Below are 26,653 nucleotides of genomic sequence, written 5' to 3' on the forward strand. Positions count from 1 at the left end.
TGACAGCGTGGGAGAATTCTCCTGCACTCAGCGCTTCAGTGTGAGAATTCTCCCACGCTGAAGCGCTGAGTGCAGGAGAATTTTCCCACGCTGTCAGTGACGTGCATGAGGTGAGCCGAGTTCATTGGACATTAACTCGGCTCATCTGGATGCCCTCACAGAGAGACACTGTGGAGCGCAAGCAAGCCTGCGCTTCTCAGTGTCTGCGGGATGACAGGCTGGATGGCAGCGTTCTGCTGCGGTCCAGCCTGTCATCTCGATGTAGCAGAGCTGAAGCTGTCATGGGAACCATGGAAAGGTAAGGATGATGTTGCTTTATTATTTTACTTTTATTGCAGAAGACATTGGCTTCAGCTGGAATGGGCGTGACGGTAAGTATGGTTTAATTTAGAACAATAAAGAATTGTGTGTTTATTTCAATTAAAGGACTTTTTTCTGGGTGTTGTGTTTTTTTTAAATACTTTTACTAGAAATTCATGGCGGTCATGTCTAATATTGGCGTGACCCCATGAATTTTGGGCTTAGGGCCAGCTGATAATGCCAAGCTGGCCCTAACCCCTTTATTACCCAGTGAGCCACCGCATCAGGGCCCTGGATGAGTTGGGTACAGCGCCAGAAGATGGCGCTTCTATGAACGCGCCATTTTCCGGGGTGGCTGCGGACTGCAATTTGCAGCGGGGGTGGCCCAGAAAGCTTGGGCCTCCCTGCGCTGCGGATTCCAGCCCCCAGCTGCCTAGTTGTACCTGGCTGGACACAAAAACAGGGCGAAGCCCCACGTCAATTTTCTTTAAATTATTTCATGAAATAATTAAGAAAAAAAGGGCTTCCCTATATTGTTGTGTCCGGCCAGGTACAAATAGGCAGCTGGTGGTTGGGGGCAGCCCGTTCCTGCCTGCTGCACATGACTGGACACAAATATAGTGCGAAGCCCCACGTCAACTTTTTTTTAATTATTTCATGAATTTCCTGAAATAATTTAAAAAAATTGAAGTGGGGCTTCGCACTATATTTGTGTCCAGCCAGGTACAGCAGGCAGGAACGGGCTGCCCCCAACCACCAGCTGACTATTTGTATCTGGCCGGACACAACAATATAGGGAAGGCCTTTTTTTCTTAATTATTTCATGAATTTCATGAAATAATTAAAAAAAAAATACGTGGGGCTTCGCCCTATTTTTGTGTCCAGCCAGGTACAACTAGGCAGCTGGGGGCTGGAATCTGCAGCGCAGGGAGGCCCAAGCTTTCTGGGCCCCCCCCCCGCTGCAAATTGCAGTCCGCAGCCACCCCGGAAAATGGCGCGTTCATAGAAGCGCCATCTTCTGGCGCTGTACCCAACTCATCCAGGGCCCTGGTGCGGTGGCTCACTGGGTAATAAAGGGGTTAGGGCCAGCTTGGTATTATCAGCTGGCCCCAAGCCCAAAATTCATGGGGTCACGCCAGTATTAGACATGACCGCCATGAATTTCTAGTAAAGTATTTAAAAAAAACACAACACCCAGAATAAAGTCCTTTAATTGAAATAGACAATTCTTTATTGTTCTAAATTAAACTATACTTACCATCACGCCCATTCCAGCTGAAGCCAACGATCTCCTGCAATAAAAGAAAAATAATAAACCAACCTCATCCTTACCTTTCCATGGTTCCCACGACAGCTTCAGCTCTGCTACATCGAGATGACAGGCTGGACCGCAGCAGAACGCTGCCATCCAGCCTGTCATCCCGCAGACACTGAGAAGAGCAGGCATGCTTGCGCTCCTCAGTGTCTCGCTGTGACGGCATCCAGATGAGCCGAGGTCATGTCCAATGAACTCGGCTCACCTCATGCACGTCACTGACAGCGTGGGAAAATTCTCACGCTGAAGTGCTGAGTGCAGGAGAATTCTCCCACGCTGTCAGTGACGTGCATGAGGTGAGCTCATGTCCAATGAACTCAGCTCACCTCATGCACCTCACTGACAGCGTGGGAGAATTCTCCTGCACTCAGCGCTTCAGCGTGAGAATTTTCCCACGCTGTCAGTGACGTGCATGAGGTGAGCCGAGTTCATTGGACATGAACTCGTCTCATCTTTATGCCGTCACAGCCAGACACTGCAGAGCGCAAGCATGCCTGCGCTTCTCAGTGTCTGCGGGATGACAGGCTGGATGGCAGCTTTCTGCTGCGGTCCAGCCTGTCATCTCGATGTAGCAGAGCTGAAGCTGTCGTGGGAACCATGGAAAGGTAAGGATGAGGTTGCTTTATTATTTTTCTTTTATTGCAGGAGATCGTTGGCTTCAGCTGGAATGGGTGTGATGGTAAGTATGGTTTAATTTAGAACAATAAAGGATTGTGTCTTTATTTCAATTAAATGACTTTATTCTGGGTGTTTGTGTTTTTTTTAACTTTGATTATGGGGTTAGTAATGGGGGTGTCTTATAGACGCCTCTCCATTACTAACCTGGGCTTGATGTCAGCTGGCATTATAAGCTGACATCAACCCCAGCCCTATTACCCCCTGCCACCGCACCAGGGCAGCGTGGAAGAGCGAGGCTAAGTGCCAGAATTGGCGCATCCTATGAATGCGCCATTTCTGGGGCGGCTGACGGCTGGTGTTTCTAGCCTGGGAGGGGGCCAATATTCATGGCTCCCTTCCTGGGCTATTAATATCAGCCCCCAGCTGTCTGCCTAGCCTTTGCTAGCTATTAAATTAGGGGGGACCCCACGTCATTTTTTTGGGGGGGTCCCCCATTTTAATAGCTAGTAAAGGCTATGTATTCAGCTGGGGGCTGATATTAGTAGCCTGGGAAGCTCCGTGGGTATTACGCCCTTCCCAGGCTTCAAACATCTGCCCCAGCCGTCTGCTTAACCTCCGCTAGAGCCTAAAATTAAGGGGAACCCCACGCCAATTTTTTTAATAATAAATCCTTTATTTTAATACTAAATGACAAGTACAGTAACCAACACTATCACTGTACTTCATATATATGTGACTGACATGTTTCTATCTATCTAATCTATGTGTGAAGCTCTATTCTGTCTGTTATAAATTGTCGGGTACAGATGCTGAATTGCCGGCCGGCTTTTTTAAAGAGACGGTGCATGAAAATACTAATATTTTTTTTGATAAATCCTTTACGCTAAATGACAAGTACAGTAAGCAGCACTTTCACTGTACTTCGTATATATGTGGCTGACATGTTTCTATCTATCTAATCTATGTGTGAAGCTCTATTCTTTCGGTTCTAAATTGTCGGGTACCGGTGTATGCCGCTGCTGAATTGCCGGCTTTTCATGTTTCACTGTTGGCACTGTTCCCATCGATTTGGGCAATCACTGTAATGCCACAACCACCATGGCTGTGGCATTACAGTGAGTGGCAGACAATCCCTGCATGATTGGTGCTCTAAATAGCACCAGACATGCAGGACACGCTTTCGGTGCACGAACAGTTATCGAACATAACCTCGAACAGCCGAATTTTTTGCAAATCGTTCGGGTTCGTCGAACAACTCGAACACCGCCCAAAACAGCTCGAATTTGAGATTGGCGAACAGTTCTAGTCGAACACCGCTCATCTCTAGTCTGCAGTCACTGTGTGTGACTGCAGACCTATGAATCCCCCCAGTGCGCGCACTGTTCGCTGTGGGGATTTGCCAACTTCTGACCCTGGACCAGAGGGTGTGGGATGTGTATGCGTTATACATACTCACGGCCAGAGAACTTCCAGTGGACGACCCATTTAATGCTGGAAATGTAATGCAATAACAGAATAACTGGGAAATTCCTAGCTGTTCGACCTGGTGGTCTCCTCTGGTCCTTCTTAATTGCCCTGCAGTAAAGTCGAGATGGCTGTAAGAGGTGCCGCTCTCTAATTTATGCTCAGCTGTTTCTACAACTCCCATAGAAGTGAATGAGGAGAGTCGCACATGCCCTGCCACCTCGCAATTCACAGAGGCACAAAACTGAAATGGGAATAAGCCTTTACACCCCTCGTGGATTTATCTGTGCATTTATGTCTGGTTTGTGGACACTTTGTCATTTTTATGGCTAAATATATTTTTTTCTTTTTTAGCTCCTAGATATTAACTGGACAGGGCTTACAAATATGTTGGATATTCCTGGTCTGAAGTAAGTACAGAAAGTCATTTCAAGGATCAAAATGCTTACTTATACAAGTCTGTAAGGGGACTTGGCCCCTATAAAATCCTACCTTTTAATATAACTTTTTAGTTGCCAGAAAATGTGCAACTGAGGGGGTGTCGGTGCACCCTTGGTGTGGCTGAGGGCCCAGTGCACCATTACGCCCCCGCCATTTGCATATTGAGCTCTGTCATATCTTATTTGACAGTGCTCATGCTCCTCTGAAGTCAGTTGGCGTCTCCACACGAACACTGCAGCCGCGCTCATAGTCTCGTTGCCGGCCTTCATCGCTGCCTCCTGTCTTCTGCCGTCCTTAGTACTGTACTGCAGACAGTGGCTCTAGCATTGAGAGCTGGCAATGACGCTGTGAGTGCGGCTTCAGTGTCCATGCGGAGCCGCTAACGAAGTTCTGACAGCGTTAATTAAAATATGATATGATCCGCATGCAAATTGAGAGGACATAATGATGCAGAGCTCTAGGCCACACCAAGGGTGCTCCAGAGCCTCCCCATTTGCATACACTTTTTTAAAATTATTTTTCATGGAAACTTAACCAATAGAGACTATGCTACAGGTATGATTTTTTTTAAGGACTAAGTCCCCTACATACCTGTTTAAGCAGCTTAGTTTGTATTTTGGATGTGACAGACTCCCTTTCACCATCACTATGGACTGAGAATATACATTGGCTTATAATGCACATATGGATTATAAATGAGGTTAAATTAGGGTTCTAATTACCCAAAAATAATATTCAGTACACACAGAAGCTTGGAGATCTCATTGTAAAGGAACCAAAGCATGAAATAATTGTCTTTCCAAACATTGTGCGGTACGTATATGTGTACATACAGTACAGACCAAAAGTTTGGACACACCTTCTCATTTAAAGATTTTTCTGTATTTTCATGGCTATGAAAATTGTACATTCACACTGAAGGCATCAAAACTATGAATTAACACATGTGGAATTATATACTTAACAAAAAAGTGTGAAACAACTGAAAATATGTCTTATATTCTAGGTTCTTCTAAGTAGCCACCTTTTGCTTTGATGACTGCTTTACACACTCTTGGCATTCTCTTGATGAGCTTCAAGAGGTAGTCACCGGAAATGGTTTTCACTTCTCAGGTGTGCCCTGTCAGGTTTAATAAGTGGGATTTCTTGCCTTATAAATGGGGTTGGGACCATCAGTTGTGTTGTGCAGAAGTCTGGTGGATACACAGCTGATAGTCCTACTGAATAGACTGTTAGAATTTGTATTATGGCAAGAAAAAAGCAGCTAAGTAAAGAAAAACGAGTGGCCATAATTACTTTAAGAAATGAAGGTCAGTCAGTCCGAAAAATTGGGCAAACTTTGAAAGTGTCCCCAAGTGCAGTTGCAAAAACCATCAAGCGCTACAAAGAAACTGGCTCACATGTGGACCGCCCCAGAAAAGGAAGACCAAGAGTCACCTCTGCTTCTGAAGATAAGTTTATCCGAGTCACCAGCCTCAGAAATCGCAGGTTAATAGCAGCTCAGATTAGAGACCAGGTCAATGCCACACAGAGTTCTAGCAGCAGACACATCTCTACAACAACTGTTAAGGGGAGACTTTGTGCAGCAGGCCTTCATGGTAAAATAGCTGCTAGGAAACCACTGCTAAGGACAGGCAACAAGCAGAAGAGACTTGTTTGGGCTAAAGAACACAAGGAATGGACATTAGACCAGTGGAAATCTGTGCTTTGGTCTGATGAGTCCAAATTTGAGATCTTTGGTTCCAACCACCGTGTCTTTGTGCGACGCAGAAAAGGTGAACGGATGGACTCTACATGCCTGGTTCCCACCGTGAAGCATGGAGGAGGAGGTGTGATGGTGTGGGGGTGCTTTGCTGGTGACACTGTTGGGGATTTATTCAAAATTGAAGGCATACTGAACCAGCATGGCTACCACAGCATCTTGCAGCGGCATGCTATTCCATCCAGTTTGCGTTTAGTTGGACCATAATTTATTTTTCAACAGGACAATGACCCCAAACACACCTCCAGGCTGTGTAAGGGCTATTTGACCAAGAAGGAGAGTGATGGGGTGCTACGCCAGATGACCTGGCCTCTACAGTTAACAGACCTGAACCCAATCAAGATGGTTTGGGGTGAGCTGGACCGCAGAGTGAAGGCAAAAGGGCCAACAAGTGCTAAGCATCTCTGGGAACTCCTTCAAGATTGTTGGAAGACCATTTCCGGTGACTACCTCTTGAAGCTCATCAAGAGAATGCCAAGAGTGTGCAAAGCAGTCATCAAAGCAAAAGGTGGCTACTTTGAAGAACCTAGAATATAAGACCTATTTTCAGTTGTTTCACACTTTTTTGTTAAGTATATAATTCCACATGTGTTAATTCATAGTTTTGATGCCTTCAGTGTGAATGTACAATTTTCATAGTCATGAAAATACAGAAAAATCTTTAAATGAGAAGGTGTGTCCAAACTTTTGCTCTGTACTGTATATCTGTGTATATATATATATATATATATATATATATATATATATATATATATATATATATATATATATATATATATATATATATATATATATATATATGTGTGTGTGTGTGTGTATATATATATATTTTATACACACATACATACATACATACATGTGTGTATGTATATATATATATATATATATATATATATATATATATATGTGTGTATATATAGACCTTTGCTCTGTGAATGTATTCTATTCAGCCCTTGCATGGCAAAGCTGATGGTTGTTAGCAGACGGAGATCACCTTGTACATTGTGTTGCCTCCTAGGGCCATTTCTCCTGTAGCATAGGCTAATTTGGATGCCCTAGGTACAGTAGGAAATTAAAGAATAAAAAATATGAATTGTGAATGCCCCCCGAGATCTTTTATGGCTGCTTGAAAGAGCTGTGGAATAGATGATCCACCGCCGCTCTCTTGGACGGGGGTCTTCAGGGCCTAGTTCTCGGGATCGGTAGGGTCCTTGTAGTAGTCAGCGATACAAAGGATAGGTGATGGCTTTCAGATAATGGTTATAATGGTAATGTATGGTACTGAAGAAGTTATTTTTTTATTTCTCAGTGGAGTGTCTGATACTATAATTTTGGATATTATTTCCAACTACTTGGTTCTGCCAAATCGCATCACTGTGCCACTTGTAAGTGATCTGCAGATTGCACAGCTACGCTTCCCTATTCCCAAGGTGAGTAGAAAAGGAAAAAGCATATTATTATTCATTATTTTTGCATGGTCCTAGTACTTACCTGGCCATTCCTACAGTAATAAACAAGTAAAAATGCCATTTTACAAGCTAAAAGATAACCTGATTACAGGCAATCCTGCTACCGAATCCCCATTGATCAGCTGTAGTCAGTTGGGAAGTCCGTTAGTAAGTGTTCAGTTTTTCTGTAGCGCCTCCTCAGGGGAAATAAAGCATTACACAATGCCTTTTGAATTCAGTCTGTGTATTGCAGTGAAGGCTGGGTCCTCCAGACTCCTAGTAGCTGCTCTAGTCTACTTCTAATTTATCATTTGATGGACCCTGTCTATTAAATCTAAATGCTCTGATGAGGGTATTTGAAAACTTTTTCTAAAAGAAACTTATTTAACGAATTGTTTAAAATATTTTACAGATTCCATATTTTTTTTAGGTAAATACTAATCTAATGTAATATAGCCTTCCATAGATTAGATTACATACTGTTTCATTTAGTCAACCCAAAGTGCCCATGTAACTAAAAGTTGACACATCTTGGCGATTTTTGATGGATCAGCCCATCAGCTGGTTTGTAAGGTGGTCAAAAGATCAATGCCAGTTGTCAAGGATAAGGATTGGGCATGTTGGATTTTAACATGCCTGATCATTTGCTCCTATGTGAAATAAGCTCTTTCCTATTGAAAAAATGTGTACCCTGAGCTAGTACATATTTTACAGTGGGATCATGAGGAAAAGCTGTGGTCTGACAGCTATCTTACATGTGTGGTGAACTTCTGGCTCTTTCTTGCCAAGTCTTGGTCTGAATGTTAATGTTTTTATCAGGGATTGACAATTTATTTGTATTTATTTTTTTAGATTTTTGTCATATTCGGTCTCCTTTTTTATATTCCAGAGTGTTATGGGGGTCTCTTATTAGTGTGTATTATGCTTGTTGAGATAGCACATTTCCAAAAATTGAGTCTCTTGGGCCTCCTCTCCCATCCAGCCAACGTATTTTCTAATTCATCTTATTCATGATTAACAGGGAGTTTTGAGGATACATTTTATAGAAGCTCACGATTTGATGTGGAAGGACACGTATATGAAAGGGCTTGTGAAAGGAAAGTCGGACCCCTACGGCGTGATCAGGATTGGCAATCAGGTGTTCCAGAGTAAAGTCATCAAAGAGAATCTAAACCCGAAGTGGAATGAAGTATATGAGGTAAGGAACCACGGGTGATGGCCGGTTATCTCTGCCGCTCATACACAAATGCCGTATAAGCCCCTACTCGCTGTTAATAAATGTTTCATCATGTTTTCATTAGGTAAACTTATGGCTTAGCTTAGTAACCCCATCATATTCCATGACGTAAATATCCGTCATGACCAGGGTTTAAGTCCTACTCCATGACTGATACACAAGTATGTCATGCTCTGCTTGAGGGTACCACTGCTGTACCGAGAGATCAGCGGCAGAAGCCCGGCCAAATCACATCGCCGAGATGGGTTAGAACAGTGGTCCCCAACCTTTTTTGCACCAGGGACCGGCTTGAAGCAAGATCATTTTTCCATGGCCCAGCAAGGAGGGGGTGGGGTGGGCGGGGCTTTGGTCATATGGGGGCGGGGTAATGGAGGGATTTGGAGTTTAGTGCATACTTATCATATAGTGTAGACCAGGTCCCCGCCAGGAGCTATGCCAGGAGCCGCATCACTGAGGCCCCATCACGCCCTGCAGCAGGACAGGGCAGCTGTCCTGACAGCTGCTGTTCAGCTGCATTTACTTCATCCCAGGGGCGGACACAGACTGTAGTGGGCCCCTGTGCAAGAAATTTTTGGGGGCCCCCCCCGCCCTTCATAAGGCAACAAAGTTATGTAAACATAACCCCCCCATGTGCATCTCTCACCCCCCCATGTGCAGCTCACCCCCGTGCATCTCTCATCCCCCTCCGTGCATCTCTCATCCCCCTCCGTGCATCTCTCATCCCCCTCCGTGCATCTCTCATCCACCCCCCGTGCATCTCTCATCCCCTCCGTGCATCTCTCATCCCCCCCGTGCATCTCTCACCCCCCCGTGCATCTCTCACCCCCCCGTGCATCTCTCATCCCCCCCGTGCATCTCTCAACCCCCCCGTGCATCTCTCACCCCTCCGTGCATCTCTCACCCCTCCGTGCATCTCTCACCCCCCCGTGCATCTCTCACCCCCCCGTGCATCTCTCACCCCCCCCGTGCATCTCTCACCCCCCCGTGCATCTCTCACCCCCCCGTGCATCTCTCACCCCCCCCGTGCATCTCTCATCCACCCCCCGTGCATCTCTCACCCCCCCCCGTGCATCTCTCACCCCCCCGTGCATCTCTCACCCCCCCGTGCATCTCTCACCCCCCCGTGCATCTCTCACCCCCCCGTGCATCTCTCACCCCCCGTGCATCTCTCATCTCTCCCCTCCCTCCCATGTGCATCTCTCATCTCTCCCCTCCCCCCATGTGCATCTCTCATCTCTCCCCTCCCCCCATGTGCATCTCTCATCTCTCCCCTCCCCCCATGTGCATCTCTCATCTCTCCCCTCCCCCCATGTGCATCTCTCATCTCTCCCCTCCCCCATGTGCATCTCTCATCTCTCCCCTCCCCCCCATGTGGATCTCTCATCTCTCCCCTCCCCCATGTGCATCTCTCCCCTCCCCCCCATGTGGATCTCTCATCTCTCCCCTCCCCCATGTGCATCTCTCATCTCTCCCCTCCCCCATGTGCATCTCTCCCCTCCCCCCCATGTGGATCTCTCATCTCTCCCCTCCCCCATGTGCATCTCTCATCTCTCCCCTCCCCCCATGTGCATCTCCCATTCCCCCCACTCCTAGTTAATTGTATTTAAAAAAAAATAAAACTTGTTATACTTACCCCCATGCGATCCCTGCAGAATCCTGGCGCTCGTCCAAATCGCTGACACCAGGTTCTCCTGACTTCCGGCCATGTGACGGCGCCGTCACATGACCGGAAGTCAGGGGAATCATGAAGGTGCTGCCGCAGCAGCGCAGCGCTAAGCATGCGGCCGGGGGCCCCATGAGGAGAGAGACGCACAAGAGGGGGGCTCCGAGGGGGCTCCTACCGGCCGGGCCCCATACTGGAGTCAGGGCAGTCATGCCCTGATGGCGGCCCTGCTGGAGGCTGGAGGGGCCCCCTCTCCCCGCGGACCGACTGAAAAACCCCAACGGCCCGGTCCTGGTCCGCGGACCGGCGGTTGGGGACCTCTGGATTAGAACACCGATCCCCACAATCTAAACCCTTAGATGCCGCGGTCAATATTCTCCACAGTATCTTAAGTGGTTGGACGAAAAGGGAGAGGGCTCCACTTGTCAATCCAATGGCTCCCAGTATCCTTAAAGGAAACCTGTCAGGTTGAAAATGATACCTGATCTCCTGGCAGGAGAAACTGGTCAGATTGATAAACATTTTTGTGGGAACATTTTCAGTAATGTTTGCATTTTATTCTTTGAAATCCGTAGGTTTTGTATGCATGTGTGTCCAGTGGGCGGTCCTATTCAGTGATCGACAGTCTTCCCTGTATGATGGTACGTGCAGAGATGGCTGTCAATTAGTAGTAGCACCGCCCACTGGACTCATCCATACAAACACCTGGAGTCCAATGAATAATAATACAAGTTATATTGAATCTTTTCCAACAAACATTTCATTGTGAACATGAAGCTTTTCCTTCTCTATACTGTGCTTTCCACGCATTGGACTGCAGGTGCAATGCGACAGGTTCTCCTTTAAAGGGGTTTTCCCACGAACAAAGTACATTTTAATTAATAGATCTTGGAATAAAAATAAAGTTCCGCAATAGGATGTGTTAAAAAAATATATATATGTTCCTGGGCTGAGATAATCTAATAAATGTGCCCCTGCTGTGTACTGTGTAATGGCCGTGTCTGACCGTACAGGAACATGGTCTGATCATACCACAGCTCCTGGGCAGGGGAGGAGGCAAAAGAGTATACAGACATTACAGCAGGGGATCACAGCTGATTCTTTTTGTGAGGTAAAACATTTTGTTGCCTGTGTTTTAAGCAATGCTTTACCTCAAAGAAAGAATCAGCTGTGATCCCTGGCTGTCCTGTCTGTATTCTCTTTTGCCTTCTCCCCTGCCCAGGAGATGTGGTGTGATCAGACCATGTTCCTGTACGGTCAGACACAGCCATTACACAGTACACAGCAGGGGCACATTTATAAGATTATCTCAGCACAGGAACTTTTTTTTTTTTTTAACCATCCAGCTGTGGAAATTATTTTTCTTCTAAGATCTATTGATTAAAATGTTGATTAAAATGATCTTTGTTTGTGGGAAATCACTTTAAGATCCAAAATGACTCAATCCTGTAGTGGGTTAAAAAGACCCATTTTCTAGTAAGTGCAGAGTTTCACTTCAGAGATTTTATGTTAAAGAGTAGTGACTGTTATTTGGTGTAGACTTATTGCAAAGATGTGCCCTAGGACGCTGTGTTAAATCACAACTGCTCCAACTTCTTAAGACTAGTGTTGCGTACGCAAGTCTTAATGATGGGTGTACAGAAATAAGATTCTCTGAATTCATTTAAGAGGCGCATGCTATTTAATGAATTTGGTGCATCTGATCAGCGGTGTGCACCTCCCCAGAATTGTTACTCCAGTAACATTTCTAGCATAAGAAACACCACGACTTTCCAAGAAGTTAACAGGCGGGCCTAGCTGCGACCCACCTCCTCTCCAGCCCCACCCATTTGACAGCTGCTTGAAACTGGCGATGTGACTATTCAAAGTGTTTTACACCAGTTTTCAGCTGCAACCACTTTGATGTATCAGCACCTATATGGGGCACGGTGGCTCAGCGCTGGGGTCCTGGGTTCAAATCCCACCAAGGACAACATCTGCAAGGAGTTTGTATGTTCTCCCTGTGTTTGTGTGGGTTCTCTCCAGGTTCTCCGGTTTCCTCCCACACTCCAAAGACATACTGATACGGAATCTAGATTGTGAGCCCCGATGGGAACATCGATGATAATGTATGTAAAGCGCTGCGGAATATGTTAGCGCTATATAAAAAATAAAGATTATTATTATATTCACCATGTTTGTATAGCTACCGTATTTCAGTAAACCAAAGGAAACCCTTAGAATTCGCTTGCACTTCTCTCTCCAGTGGAGCTCGCTGGCTGAGATGTGGAGCTTCGGGTCAGACTAGTAGCTTCTTCCCGTCTATGCTAACCCAAGAATGCTCAGCGAGCACAGGATTGTGACTATGGTAGGAATAGACAAGAAGAAAGAGTCCGGGCATATCTGTATTCTGCATGTGACTGAGTGATCAGAAGCCAGAACCCTGTCATGATGGCTGACTCCATGGAACGTTCTGTCCCTTAGTCCACAGCCCCACTATCAGTATTTGGTCAGCATTTTTTTTCAGGAGTGGGAGCCAAAACCAGGAGTGGGTGATAAATGCAGAAGTGGTGACTTGTTTCTCTTATACCTTTTCTCTGATTGTTCCTCACCTGGTTTTGGCTCCCACTCCTGAGAAAAAATACTGACCGAAAACTGACCAAATACTGATAGTGGGGCCGTGGCCTAAATGTATTAGTGAGAGCAGCAGTAGAGCACAAGCTGATGTAACCAGGGGAATCTGTATTATGGAAATTCATGAATGGAGATTCCTATAAGTCTTGTAGTATTTGGGACATAAGGGAAGAAACAAATAATTTCATTGACTGATAGATGATTGTGAACGCTGATCCACAGTTAATTTCCATCAGACTCTGGAATTTACATAGTTGTGTTTGTATACCTGATAATGTAAGAGGATACTCAGAATAAATGTGCCATTGTATGAGCTCGGTATATGCCCTGACCATACTGATCACGAGTTAAAAGGTTTTTCCCACGAACAAAGTGAATTTTAATTAATAGATCTTTGACTAATAAGAGGTTCCACAATTGGTTGTGTTTAAAAAAAATGTCCCTGTGCTGAGATAATCTTATAAATGTGTACTGTGTAATGACCGTGTCTGACCATATAGAGCTGCTTCATTTCATGGCCAGCACATACCACAGGTCCTGGCCAGGGGAGGAAGCAAAAGAGTATACAGACGTTACAGTACTGGATCACAGCTGATTTGTTTCTTTGTGGTAAAACATGGCTTAAAAGCAGGCAGTGAAATGTTTTACCTCCCAAAAAGAATCAGCTGTGATCCCATGCTGTCTTGTCTGTATACTCTTTTGCTTCCTCCCCTGTCCAGGAGATGTGGTATGATCAGACCATGTTCCTGTACGGTCAGACACGGCCATTACACAGTACACAGCAGGGGCAGACACAGACATTACACAGTACACAGCAGGGACACATTTAAAAGATTATCTAGGCACAGGAACATTTTTTTTTTAAAACATTCAATTGTGGAAATTATTATTCCAAGATCTATTAATTAAAATGTACTTCATTTTTGGGACAACGCCTTCAAAAGTACTTCATCTTTTTACTTTTCTGTGCATCATCCTTTTATAATTTTATCCATCATTTCCTATTCCCAGGCTTTAATTTATGAGCACCCGGGCCAGGAGCTGGAGATAGAACTATTTGATGAAGACACTGATAAAGATGATTTCTTGGGGAAGTGAGTGTCCGATTTCATTTTTTACTTCTTTACCTGTTAAATTTTCTAAAGTTTGAACGGTAAGGTTTCAGACAAGTCAAGGGTCAGTAGCAGGGCTTGTGGAGTCAGTAAGCCAAACCTCCTTATCCGACTCTTCAATTTTCCTGACTCTGACTGCCGACTCTAGCTCCCTCATACATGGCTCATGTTTAAGTGTTAAATTTACTGTAGTAAAATGGTAACATCAGGCTTTTCATCACCATTATGATACAATAATCAAGATATTTACTGTTCACTCTAGCAGTTCTGAGATGAGTGCAGGCATTCCTTCCCAGAACCTTTTTTCCTCTGATCTGTAGAGGAGCTTCACTACAGAGCTTGTACATAAAGTGCAGCACAGGTTCATCTCAACTGAAAGGCTAAATCCTTAGATCAGGAATAGAACAGACATTTAGAGGACATTTCATAACTTTCCCAAATTCTTATGAAAAGTATTCCGCACATCCTGCATTGAAGTACTGTACCCAAATTATTATATACCGTATTTTTCAGATTATTAGACATACTTTTTCCCCCTAAATTTGGGAGGAAAAAGGGGGTGTTTCTTATGATGCGAAGGTATGGTATTTTACCTGGGGGGCAGCGTCGGTGGAGCGGGGTCACAGACACAGGAGGTTGGCGGTGGCAGGAGTCAGGCGATGCTGCGGGCCCCATCCTCTCAAAAGAATTTGGCGCTGAGCGGAGGTTTCCTCTCCCGTACATAGCCCTGCGGTGGGTTTCAGGAAAATGGCCACCGGAGGATGCGCAGATTGAGATTTAGAGAGACTAGATATCGATCTGCGCATGCTCCGGCGGCCATTTCCCCTAAGCCCACCGCAGTTCTATGTACAGGAGAGGGAACCTACACTCACTGCTGACTTCTTCTGAGGATGGGGTCCACAGCATTGCCCCACTCCCACCGCCCAAGTCATCCTGAATCAGCGACCCTTCTGAGAGGCCGGGACCTGCAACATCGCCCAACTCCTGCTGCAGCCGCTGCCATCCTACTTATCTGTGACCCCCTGCTTCACCACCGCCCCCCTCAGGTAAAACGGATTACAGGGTGCACCATTTTATTTTAAAAAACAAAAACATTTTCTCCTATTATGCACCTCAAAATTTGGGGTCCGTCTTATAATCCGCAAAATACGGTATTTTAGGAGTGATTCGGTCCATTTTATACCAACTCCACCAAAATGTACACAGACTCCATAGCAGTGGTTAGTAATTTCCAGGCATGGGCTAGGATCAGCTGTGTCCAAAAGGGAAAATCAAATACTTGTCCTCCTAGCACGGGACTCTTTTTTTAAATTTCCTTGTTAAAAATTCCCTCCCCACACACAGTTGTCTTCACCAATTTCTGATGGTCTTGTTGACCATCCAATGAGGCCTCCTGACACATGAATGGGTAATTTGATTTTGAATTCCCAATCCTTTTTTTTTCCTCAGAGCAGATAAAATGTCCGCAGATTACGCTGCTCTTCCCAGAGGACACGCGAACGCGCAGTGGGAGCATGCACATATTTATACATATATGAGGGCGTCCTGAGGATAGCTTTCACAAGCACGAGCCTTATAAGATGTATGGGCACTTCTAGTTTTTCTCCCCAGGGATTCTATGTTAAAGGAGTTTTTCATAACAAAACACTTCACATTGCAGATACTCACCCTCCCCAGGTCCAGTGCCAGATTTCCCCATCTGCCCTGGTGTCTTGTGTTTAGGCTGCAGCAAAGCCATCACGACTTAAGTGTACATCACTGCTGCAGCCGATCACCGAGCTCTGCGGCTCGTGCCGTCTACATCAGTAAAGCCGCTGAGCTCCGTGATATATACTGAAGTTGTGACATGTCCGCTGCAGCCAAAACACACAGACGGGAGCAGCGACAGAAAGCCGAAGCTGGACCCAGGGAGGGCGAGTACCTGCTGCGGCTAAGGGAAAGCGGTAATAATATTTTATTGAGGAGCTTTGGCGGCAGCTCTTTTTTTTTTTTTTTCAGCTGATTTAGTACCTCTCCAAAATCGAAATCCTTCCTCGGGGAGTCACAGATGGGTGCAATGTGTGCTGCATTAACACTTAATAATAGATGGATCCCTCACGGAAAGATAATGAAGTAGAAGAGGAAATTCATTTGTCAGTCAGTGCCTTTAAACATTTTGGTTTTCTTTCAGCCTCTTGATTGATTTGTCTGAAGTGGAGAAGGAGAGAGTAGTGGATGAGGTAAGTCACCACGTGGTGTATTCAGGGACTGTACAGATACTTGTTGGGCTACATTCACACTCTACACTAGGCACGTGCATCGGCAAAGCTGGCAGCACATATGTTACATGTATATATGTCTCCATTTACCAGAGTGTCTCTCTGGCCTCCGATGACTTGTATGGCTTCTTTTCCACTGTATGGAATAGTGCGGTTTGCTGCTGTATTTCATACCGAGATATCCTGCACAAAAATGTACCGCGTGATGTGCGATAAGCCGTCTCCTCCCAGCACCTGCAGCACGCGGAGTCTCAGCCGTCTCACTGCCTGCACTCTCGGATCTCAGCCTTGACTCGCTCTTGATCACAGGCTTTATTTCACCATTTTTATGCCTTTCTGAGCTATCTTCTGCATTTAGCGCTCACTCAGACGAGAGCATTATACGCACTAGTGCTGTCTGTGTAACAGTCGAACAGCACACGGACCAATGATATTGAATTGGACTGCTGAGATGACTGTCCGTGTGAAATAAATCGCAGCATCGCCCATTCAAGTATATGGGTGTGCAAAAAAAAAAAAGATCCAATACCAATCATCCTTATTGCATCCAATTTTTACAAATAAATTACAATTATTAACATGGAAAACTGTATTTTGCCTTGGTCATTTTTTAACCGTAGATGTATAAAATTATGTAAAATAGAAAAACATATGGAAAACAGATGACAATATGGATAAAATTATTAATTTTTTATTCTGGATCAATAATGGACAATTTTTCATACCCTTGTCTGAACCCCGCCTAAAGAGTAGAAGAATTGTGGTTATGGTGGCGTTTTTGGTTTTAGAAAAAACAGCGGTTGGGAGATGAAACGACTTCACCTTAAGATCGGGAGACAGCACCTGGACAGAATCCGTTCAGGAACTGCGGTGGGGTTTAGGTCGCTCCCCGATAAGGAAGTAGAACACACATCGAATGCTCAATTTACAGTGAATTAGGGACTTTAATGCTATGTTCACACATTGCGTTTTTTTCCTACAGAAAAACCTGATCTCTTGCCAGGAAGGTTTGTTCGGAATTTTTTCTTGTTTTTTTTTTCTTTTTTTGCTGCGTTTTTCAGGATCCCAAAGTTCAGCTTTGTTTCCACCACAGAAGCATGAACACAGGTCACCAATGCAAGACATATGTGAAACCATATTAACCAGAATTTAACATGTAACAGTGGGGGGAGGTGAATTGTTCAGGAATAGTTTACGTAAGACACTGACAGTGCATTGAGTTTGTAGGACACTATTTTTTTTTTACACTATGGTCTGCCATTGATTTGCTCAGTCATTGTTCAATTTCACACCTCTGTAGGCCACAGGTATTGTTCAATCTCACACCTAGCTCAGCCAATGTTTACTGTGTATGCATAGATTAAACTGTACTAACCAAACTGCCATCTCAGGTGACCAAGACAAGATGGTAAAATCACAAGAATAAATAAGTTTCACATACTGTTCTACTTCCTTTTTTCACTAAAAATGCAGCAAAACCTGATAGCTATGTTCACAGTAGACATTTTTTCAGAGTTTTTTTTCACCACCCTTTACATCCAATGGGTAAAAAATGCTGAAGGAAGTGACATGCTCTATTCTGAAAAAAAACATGCAAAGCACAAAATCCAGATCAAACAAAAATCAATGTGTGGATGAGATTTCTGGAATCTCATAGACTTTGCTGGTACTGTAAAACACAGTAGAAAATTTGCATTAAAAAAAACCGCTGAGAAAAACGCAATGTGTGAACATAGCCTAAATTAAGGTAATTAATATTGATGAGCGTAAGTGCTCGTTACTAGTTTGCCTAGGATGCTCAGGTATGCGCCGAGTATCGCGGGTGCTCGAGTGACTTGTTCGGGTCCCCTCGGCCGCATGTTTCACGGCTGAGTAATGAGCACTTGCGCTCATCACTAGTAATTAACCATTTGATGTGTGTTCTACTTTCCTTATCGAGTAGCGCACCGACACCCCACCGCTATATAAAGGCCTAGAGAGAACTTACTGGCCCCATATTTTAGTAATTTTTTGTATTACCCTTGAAAAGAACAGGTCTGGGGCATCTTTTCTGATAACTCTGCATTGTGTCTGTTATTCCTCCTGGAAATGCAAGAAGGGATGAACATTATGCATCCGTTTTTAAGATTTCTCACAATGACCAGTAAAAATCTTGGCAGAACTCATGAAGACTAAAGAAAATAATGATTGTTCCATTATAATGAGAATAACCACACAAAGATCCGCAGAATTCTGAATTGATGGCTTCATGTCTTTATAGTGGTTTACTCTTGATGAAGCAACTTCTGGAAAACTCCATTTAAAGCTTGAATGGCTTTCTCCAAAGTCCACCACCGAGAACCTGGACAAGGTATGTGCACCGCACAGGCGTGATCACAGATTACCATGTAGTCTGCTTATATTGGGGAGTTTTGTTCTTTTTTATTACTCTATGGGGGATCCTATATTGTCCAGAACCTCCTATTAGAGATTTGTGAGCCTTCTACACCAGTGGCCTATGACTTTATATACAGGGACGCACGTTAGACCCTGTATGTACAGAGGTATTCTCCTGTAGTGGTGGAGTCTGTACAGAGTTGCATAAAGACTTAAAAAACTTTTCAGACTCGAGCCTTTTTTTTTTTTAATCCTGTAGGTACTGACCAGCATTAAAGCTGACAAGGACCAGGCGAACGACGGCCTTTCTGCAGCTCTGCTTGTACTGTACCTGGATTCGGCCAGAAATTTACCTGTAAGTACCATCTGTCTCTCTAGGCATTGGTTTATCAAGGTTTTGTCTCCATACATTAAATATTCCTTCATTATCTTCAGCCAGGAATTTATCACTTGGGTCTATCTGGAAAATATTAGTAGAAATTATTCTACTATAGATGAGCAAACTGATTCCCAGCGCCGTGGTCCAGCAACTAGGTCCCTATTCCATGGCTGACGGAAGCCCTGAGAATCGACTCCCTACGTGCCGGCATCTCTGGCACCTCTATAGATTAGCCGGCCTGACGCGACTTCAACATTGTGCCGTGATGCACACACAATGTCACACCAGGCCGGCTAATCAAAAGAGGAGCCGTGATGCCGGCACGTAGGAAGCGATTCTCAGGGCCATGGAACACTGACCTTGACCGCTGGGCCATCTCTAGATTCTACCTATATATATTGCATGGTCGGTACATGGAAAATGGTGGTTGAGTTTAGGACACTATCTAATAGTAATTTTTTTATACCCAGTGTACAATTTTGGGATCTGATCACAATCCTATTATTTTCATTTTATGTAGTGACCAGGCATCATGTATGACATAGCCATAGGCATCCTTGCAAGGGAGACCGCACACTACCGTACCTTGCTTGCAGAGTTGCTGAAAGAAGTTTAAAAAATAAAATGTATAAAGATTAATATGTTCCCGTCAGGGCAATAAATTCAAGAGGAAGGTATTCAGTGGCACACTAAGCCCTTGCGGTTGTGTATACCGAGCTGTGCCCACTGAATGTGCTGCTGCATGGCGGCTTTATGCCTCACCATTAGTCTCCTCTAGATGTAGTGCTTTTAATACAGCGTCTGAAGGATGCTGCCATTTTTTTAATGTTTGATTTGTACAATATGTAAAAGAAAAAGCCTCTGCATAACATCGGAGCCATACAGAGGTAAAGTAAGGTCCCATAGAAGTGCAGATACCTTAGACTAAAGCCAGTCGAGACATCTGGAAATGCCAAAATGGTTGTGGAGCCAAAGTCTTGTAGAATAACAGTCACGCATTTATTTATTTCTTTCACGTAATTATTAACCGCTTGATACCATTTACAGCTTATTTTCCAATCAGTCCTGTATTATTTGTTCCGGCGCTTCCTCCATTGTTTTGTTACTTGTGGTCTCTGTTTGCTCATATGCTTATTGTATCATCATTATTATTATTCTGTTTTGCTTCGCTTTTGGTCATTCTTTGCTTCCTTCCCTCATTCTCATCTTCCAAGAGTATCTACGAGGGGAATTTGGGGTGTGGCTACTTAAAAGAGAGGAAGGCTTCTGGACTGATCTTTTGTGAGGACACCTCCTCCATGTATAGGACATTATTTGTGAGTTTCCTGGTGGCGGCTGCCGAGTGCTGCAATAGACATGCATGTGTGACTACAGTGCATGTTTTTCAGCATGTCCTCAATACCAACCAAGTGAAGTGACACTAAGCAATCGTCCATAAATGTTCTATGTTCTGATTTGGAATTTAAGAACTTGCAGTTTGGGATCTGTCCTGGGAAAATGAGTAAGAGCCTATACCCAAAGCCTAGGGGTGTATATAGCCAGTTAGGACTAGTGATGAGCACAAGTGCTCGTTACTTGAGATTGCTGAGGGTGCTCGGTTATGCACCGAGTATTGCGGGTGCTCCAGTGACATATTCGAGTCCCCGCGGCCGCATGTTTCGCGGCTGTTAGACAACCACAAAACATGCGGGGATTGTCTGACAAACATGGACAATCCCCGCATGTTTTGTGGCTATCAGCCGCCAAACATGCGGCCTCAGGGACTCGAACATGTCACTTGAGCATCCGCACCAGTGTACTGCTCACCTCAATGGCAAAATGGAGCAGAAGTTAAGAGACCCGTCCTACACCGATGGGCATAGCGGGTGACGTCTGCCTTAGACAGGACGGTCGCTTTAATATATGATTTTAGAGAATGGCAAATAATTTTTCGGATAGGAAAAGCCAATAAAGTTTTTCTTTTCAAGTGTTATCAATAGAAAGGCAGAGAAATAAAGACGTTGTTCTATATTAGAGAATGGCCATGTTTGCAGGATTTTGCAGTATGTCCGAGAAATGGAGCTTTAGGGAATGTCCACATGGGACTTATCTGCTGCGGAAAATCTGCTCCAAGCTGTGTTTGTGTTGCAGATTCCGTTGGTGAAATACTACAAGTCTGATGCAGCTTTCAGCCTTTGTACTGCAGAGCGTACAATCCACAGTATAAATAAATTGATTCTCCCGGCATAGGACATTGACCTGAAGATAGTTCCTCCGTATAAGATCGGTGAGGGGCGGCAGGTGTTGGGCCCCCACTGAGCTCAAATTGAATCCTTTAACATGGTTTAGGTTACAAGTCTACAATGTCAGTAATTTCCGCTGCAGATTTTCTTTTAACAGGTGAATGATATTTTGTAAACTCTCATCCACAATGCAGTTATTGTAATATGCAGTACGTTTTCCACCTGGAAAATCTGCTGCATATCTGCCCCATGTGCACATACCCTTACTATGAACAAGTGACTAAGTAGGTCAGATTGAACTGCTTACTTTCTTTTAAAGGGAAGCTATCATAAGAAAATTAGCTATAGTTTAAATCAGATTTTTGTGCTAAATGTATTTTGGTAATGTTTTTTTTTCTATATCACAATCTGTATTGAAAATAAAAAGTAGAAATGTTGCGTTTTTTATATTGACCCATGGGGGTTTTTTAAACTCTACACTCCAAATTGTTTAAGGAAACAACGCATGTGCATTAGCCACAATGTACATGTGTTGTTTCCTGAAACAAGCACTCTGACCCTTTTTTTGTACTGAAGCATCTATTGAGCATGTGCCAAGGTAATTGTGAAGGAAGGGTTACTGGGGTCAGCAGTGTATACCTGTCATTGTAATCCTGCCTGTGATGATAAGGAACCTTGATGAAAACAGGACAGGAAGGATGAGTCTAAGAATGCCCCGGTGGCCAGTGAGAAAATTGCAAGATTACTAACAAAAATTGTTTAATTTTTTTTTGTAAAGATCATGATATATACAAAAAAATTACCAAAATTGAGAAAAAAACGTTTTTTAAACAATAGGTGATGTCCTGCTGATAGCTGTGCTCCAGCGTGGTCTTGTCCCTACTTTTTGCCATGTGAAATTTTGGATCGGAATGTTAATTGTTTTTCCGTTGCACCCCACAGCGAACCTGGACAGAGATACGATTGTGTCTTTAGTTTGCTGCCTCTGGAACGTCTCTCTTCTATTGTCCACGTTGTGTCCTGTGTCAATATGTACCTTCCTCAGTGGAGTTTGTTTTTCCGTGTCCTGTGCCCGTGTTGTCCTGTGGTTAACCTGCTAGAGCATCCGCCATAGCTTGGTTTATTAACCCTGAGTGTGTTCATTTCTCCCTGTCATAAGAATAATCCATTAGAGCTTAACCAGGATGGCATGAAGAAGTCTGCTGTTGACAAAGCTAAAAAGGTAAAACAATCCAGTTAAACCCTTTTTGGACCTTAAGGGATAAAATCCATACAATGAGAGTAATCTATATATAAGACACGCACAATCCTTCCCATAAGGTCACAGGCAAGTGGGCATGAGTATGTCAGATGGGCGATCACCCACCCACAGTGGCTATGGCACTAAACCAAATCATGTGTTAATAGGAAACAGACCTACTGCGTATTCAGTGTCTGCGACCTGTATCAATCATGTTATCAGACCCTTCTGCATGATAGACTGGACATTGGTTCATTATATGCGCCCGCCCCTATGGGTAGGTGATAGGTACTCGGTGCTTTATTAACCTGCATAGAGCTTTGCCCATGAAAGATAATAACCTGCACCTATATACATGCATATGACAGCATGGACAGTGGTCACCATACGGGCATGCATCAGATATCCTGCATACATGAGGATGAGGATATACCCCACAAGCGAGAAAGGCCAGGATGCAGCCGCAGATTGGGCTCTTGCCCTCAGATCCTTGTAGACCACCCCAATATCTGTCGTAGGGGGCTGCAGGGAGTTTGAGCTCTGCAGCTTCCCGAGACGACAAAGTTTTGGGTCTTTCTTACAATAAAGAGGCCAATGTCAGTATGTTAAATAAATTGAAATAAAAATGAAATTTCCTAATAATTTTGTATAGGTACCTCCTCCACACAAGAGTTGTCTAGGATTAGAAAAAAATGGCTGCTTACTTCCAAAAAACGACGCCATACACGGGTACAGGTCGTGTCTGATATTGCAGCTCAGCCCCATTTACTTCAATGGAACGGAGTTGCAATACAACAAAATGCAAACAGTTGTGCCTTTGTGCTAATCCTGGACAACCCCTTAGATTTCAGTATGAATCCCGTTGCCTTATATTGGTTGTAAGAGCACGGCACATATTACGATGTAAACTACTTTTTAACACTACACAGAACACATTATTATTTTACAAAAGTGTGAGAAGCTAATGGTAAACTTGCCATTGTTTTTAAAAAGTACCTGTCATTTACAATAAATATGTATTTTTTTTACCTGGTGTAAATGTCGCTGTTCTTCTGAATCCTGCGCTGTTTTTCTTTTTTTACTACACCTCTCCGTTCCTGAAATATGGCCCCCTTTTCTCTTAATATAAATCTATTATTTACTTATTTTTAGCCAAGTGGGTGTGGTACGCATGGTAACGCCCAGAGAAGAGTTGATGAACACACCCACTTGGCTAACAATACTAGATTTAGATATAGGGAAGAAAAGGCCATATCTCCAGAACGGTGAGGTGCAGGAACACAAGAAAAACAGCGGAGGATTCAGGAGAACAGCGGCATTTGCACCAGGAAAACAATTACATATTTGTGGCAAATGACAGGTCCCCTTTAAAGGGGAAATTTAAAAAAAAAAAAAACAATATTGTCTTATAGAAATGCCAAAATATAACATTGATGATCTCTAATCTTCCCAGGAAGTTTTGAGCTCCACCACTTTGGAGCTGCTGATAGATTTAATTGGAGATGTCTCCCATAACCTTCCAATAACATGGTCCTGTAGAGGAGTTATGGTTTGTTCAGGCTCTGCACATATCTGCAGGTGAAAGAGGTGACTCCACCAAGGTTTCTGTCTTTGACGGCAGAAGTAGCCCAGCTTGCAGTAGTATTCATGCATCTAAAACAGCATAATCCTTTACAGACTCCATTTGGAAAACCATAATGTTGCGTTGGATTCATAGTACTGCAGATTGTAGGTGCAGATGTGAGCAGAGCTTCAGCATGTAGGGTTGGATTTCCAGTAATAGAAGTTTGGGGGTCGTCTTATAGACCTCTGCGCCTCTTTGGTCCTGAAAATGGGTGGTTGTCCAAGTTGAAGGTTTCCATTAATGCCTCACATCAGTAGTTCCTATTAGAAATCCCTAAACAGAACCCCCTCCCACAGAAGTTATGCACCTTACTGTAAGTAAAGACCAGTAGGCCCATAGCCATAGGCAATGACAATGGTTGGCTGTCTTCGCTATGTGTAGTGACAGGTCTACTTTACCATAGATGATCCTTCCCCACGATCAAGAGATCTCACCAGGATGGAGCTGCGTAAGCTAGAACCAGAGCTTCCTGACAACCTCTTATTTCCCCCCTCCGCCATTTACGCTATTTCTTTTAAATGAATGTACAATTGTGCAGCTTGGAAGCTTTGTACATTTATATTCCTGCATACATTCTCCAATGGTGTCTTTCCCATTGCTAACCTGCATGGGCTTGCTGTTATTTATATTTTTTCTTTATTTTATTGCATTTACATCTGTGTTTCTTTGTCCAACTTCATTTGGAATGAAAGAAATTGTATTTTATCAGATGTAATGCCAAGTTTTGCTTTATACAATCACATTGTTTAATGTGCACCCAGCGTATGAATCCCATCATTGGCACGCCAAGTCGTGTAATATTTGCCTTTTTTTTTTTGTTCCATTCCAGTCAGGGAAGAAAATGGGCAGCACACCTAACCCCTTTGTGGTGTTTTCTCTGGGTCATAATGTGCAAGAAAGCAAGGTAAGATCGGGCTCGGAGGATGGCGCTAATAACACGAGTACGATGGGGGCTTTGTCGATGGTCGTCATGAGGTGTACGGCACAGAGAAACATCATGGGTCACCCTAATCTTCATTGAAGGGTGGCCACTCATCCTTCACCTTTCTGTGTCTTCTCTCAACTAAAATTAATCAAAAATATGGTCTAAAGGGTAATGTTGCTCCTTGTGGAGAGTGACGTACAGTCTGTGGCATGCCATTGTATGGAGGCTTATTTGCAATGGTCCTTTGGGAAATTTAATATGCAAGTTGCCTCTTCAGAGAGGAAGAGGACTTAAACTTTATAGCGCCACCTGTTGAAAGCAGCAATCCTACAAGTCACTATCGACCCTTTAACGAGCCTTGCAATGTGACCTAGGATTAAAGCCAAATCAGAATTCCAATTTGCAGACATGGTGTTTTGGTGTATTACCCCTCGTCAGTGCAAAGTATGAGAACTGATTTGGCTAGCGAGAGGCTCTGGACTGAGGTCTAAAGGGTAAGGTTTCTCCTTGTGGAGAGTGACATACCGGCTCTGTCAATACCCCGAAACAACGTGTCTATAAACTTGAGAATATTGGCAGGATTACATAAATGGCATACAGTACCCTATGTACAGTAGATAGCACAGACTCCACTATTCACAATAGGTGAACGGCCTTTGCCTTGATGAGGGCATGCTCATTAATACTTCAATATAATCCAGTAGGATCTGGCTCAGTCCATTGCTGCTAATGGCCATGTGCCCAACAGGAAGCAGAAGCCTAGTATTGGGCCTTGTGGGCAACGTGTAAGATTTTGGAATTTTTTTTTTTTTAAATATAGATAGTGAAATGAAAATAAAATATATATATAAAAAAAAAACACATTAAATATATAAAAAACATAATTTAAACAATGTCCTATTCTGATAACACATTCCCTGTAACTTTACATCTATGTAGAGGAGTTGGATCTCTATATCAGGAATAAAGCTGTAACCAGTATGATGATACATCCTGCAATTCATTCACAGAAAACTATGAAGACACTGTAAATAGGGTTAAAGGATCTGATCTTAGAGCTTTTCTTGTCGGCTGTGTATATGGAATAGCCGCTCCATTGCAACATCATATCTAGTTTTGAAGAATAATAATCGTCATACCTATAACTGTATATGGGATTATATTATTTTTGTGCAGGTAAAATACAAAACGATTGAGCCAGTGTGGGAACAGACATTTACTTTCTATGTCCACAATCCTAAAAGACAAGACCTTGAAATAGAGGTAGGTGGTTCTGTACAATGCAGTCCCCTGGGGCTGTCCCTACAATACAGGAGACAACACAAACGTGCGTGGGCCGTGCCCACCTTTCACTCCTGTATTCTGCTCCTGCCATCTGTCTTGTGTATTATTCCTTATTCTTTTTTTTTTTTTTTTAACCCTTTAACACTTTTTAGTTGTATTGCTCATTTGTGTGTTTCCTCAATGTAAAGCATTTTGTCTTTATACTTGAATTACACTTCCTATTCTGCACAGAAGACTTTTCAGCAGTCTCATTATCATTACAAGCAATATTACTTAGATAACACAGGATCCAGCATTCAAGATAAGTGATGTCACAGCTCACCTCCTCCACCTCCTTTCACAATGGCTTTTGCCCTGATGTGAGCATTCTCA

At 43.7% G+C, this 26,653-nt stretch overlaps 1 protein-coding gene across 3 annotated transcripts in view; it reads left to right on the forward strand.

The window, feature by feature from the left end:
- ESYT2 (extended synaptotagmin 2) overlaps window positions 1-26,653 on the forward strand; it is a 150,268-nt gene that overhangs the window by 103,526 nt on the left and 20,089 nt on the right. The window contains exons 7-17 of one of the 3 annotated variants that reach the window (XM_073677679.1): window positions 4,052-4,107; window positions 7,210-7,330; window positions 8,370-8,546; window positions 13,873-13,955; window positions 16,144-16,192; window positions 18,492-18,581; window positions 18,867-18,962; window positions 22,368-22,430; window positions 24,476-24,520; window positions 24,902-24,976; window positions 26,174-26,260. In XM_073677679.1, coding sequence (XP_073533780.1) covers window positions 4,052-4,107; window positions 7,210-7,330; window positions 8,370-8,546; window positions 13,873-13,955; window positions 16,144-16,192; window positions 18,492-18,581; window positions 18,867-18,962; window positions 22,368-22,430; window positions 24,476-24,520; window positions 24,902-24,976; window positions 26,174-26,260 — 942 coding nt within the window. The remainder of the gene's footprint in view (window positions 1-4,051; window positions 4,108-7,209; window positions 7,331-8,369; window positions 8,547-13,872; window positions 13,956-16,143; window positions 16,193-18,491; window positions 18,582-18,866; window positions 18,963-22,367; window positions 22,431-24,475; window positions 24,521-24,901; window positions 24,977-26,173; window positions 26,261-26,653) is intronic. The other 2 variants (XM_073677680.1, XM_073677681.1) reach the window with 2 other exon arrangements.

This window comes from Phyllobates terribilis, unplaced genomic scaffold (genome assembly GCF_046119375.1).
Source record: "Phyllobates terribilis strain yellow unplaced genomic scaffold, ASM4611937v1 Scaffold_4__5_contigs__length_816908805, whole genome shotgun sequence".
Classification (NCBI taxonomy): domain Eukaryota; kingdom Metazoa; phylum Chordata; class Amphibia; order Anura; family Dendrobatidae; genus Phyllobates; species Phyllobates terribilis.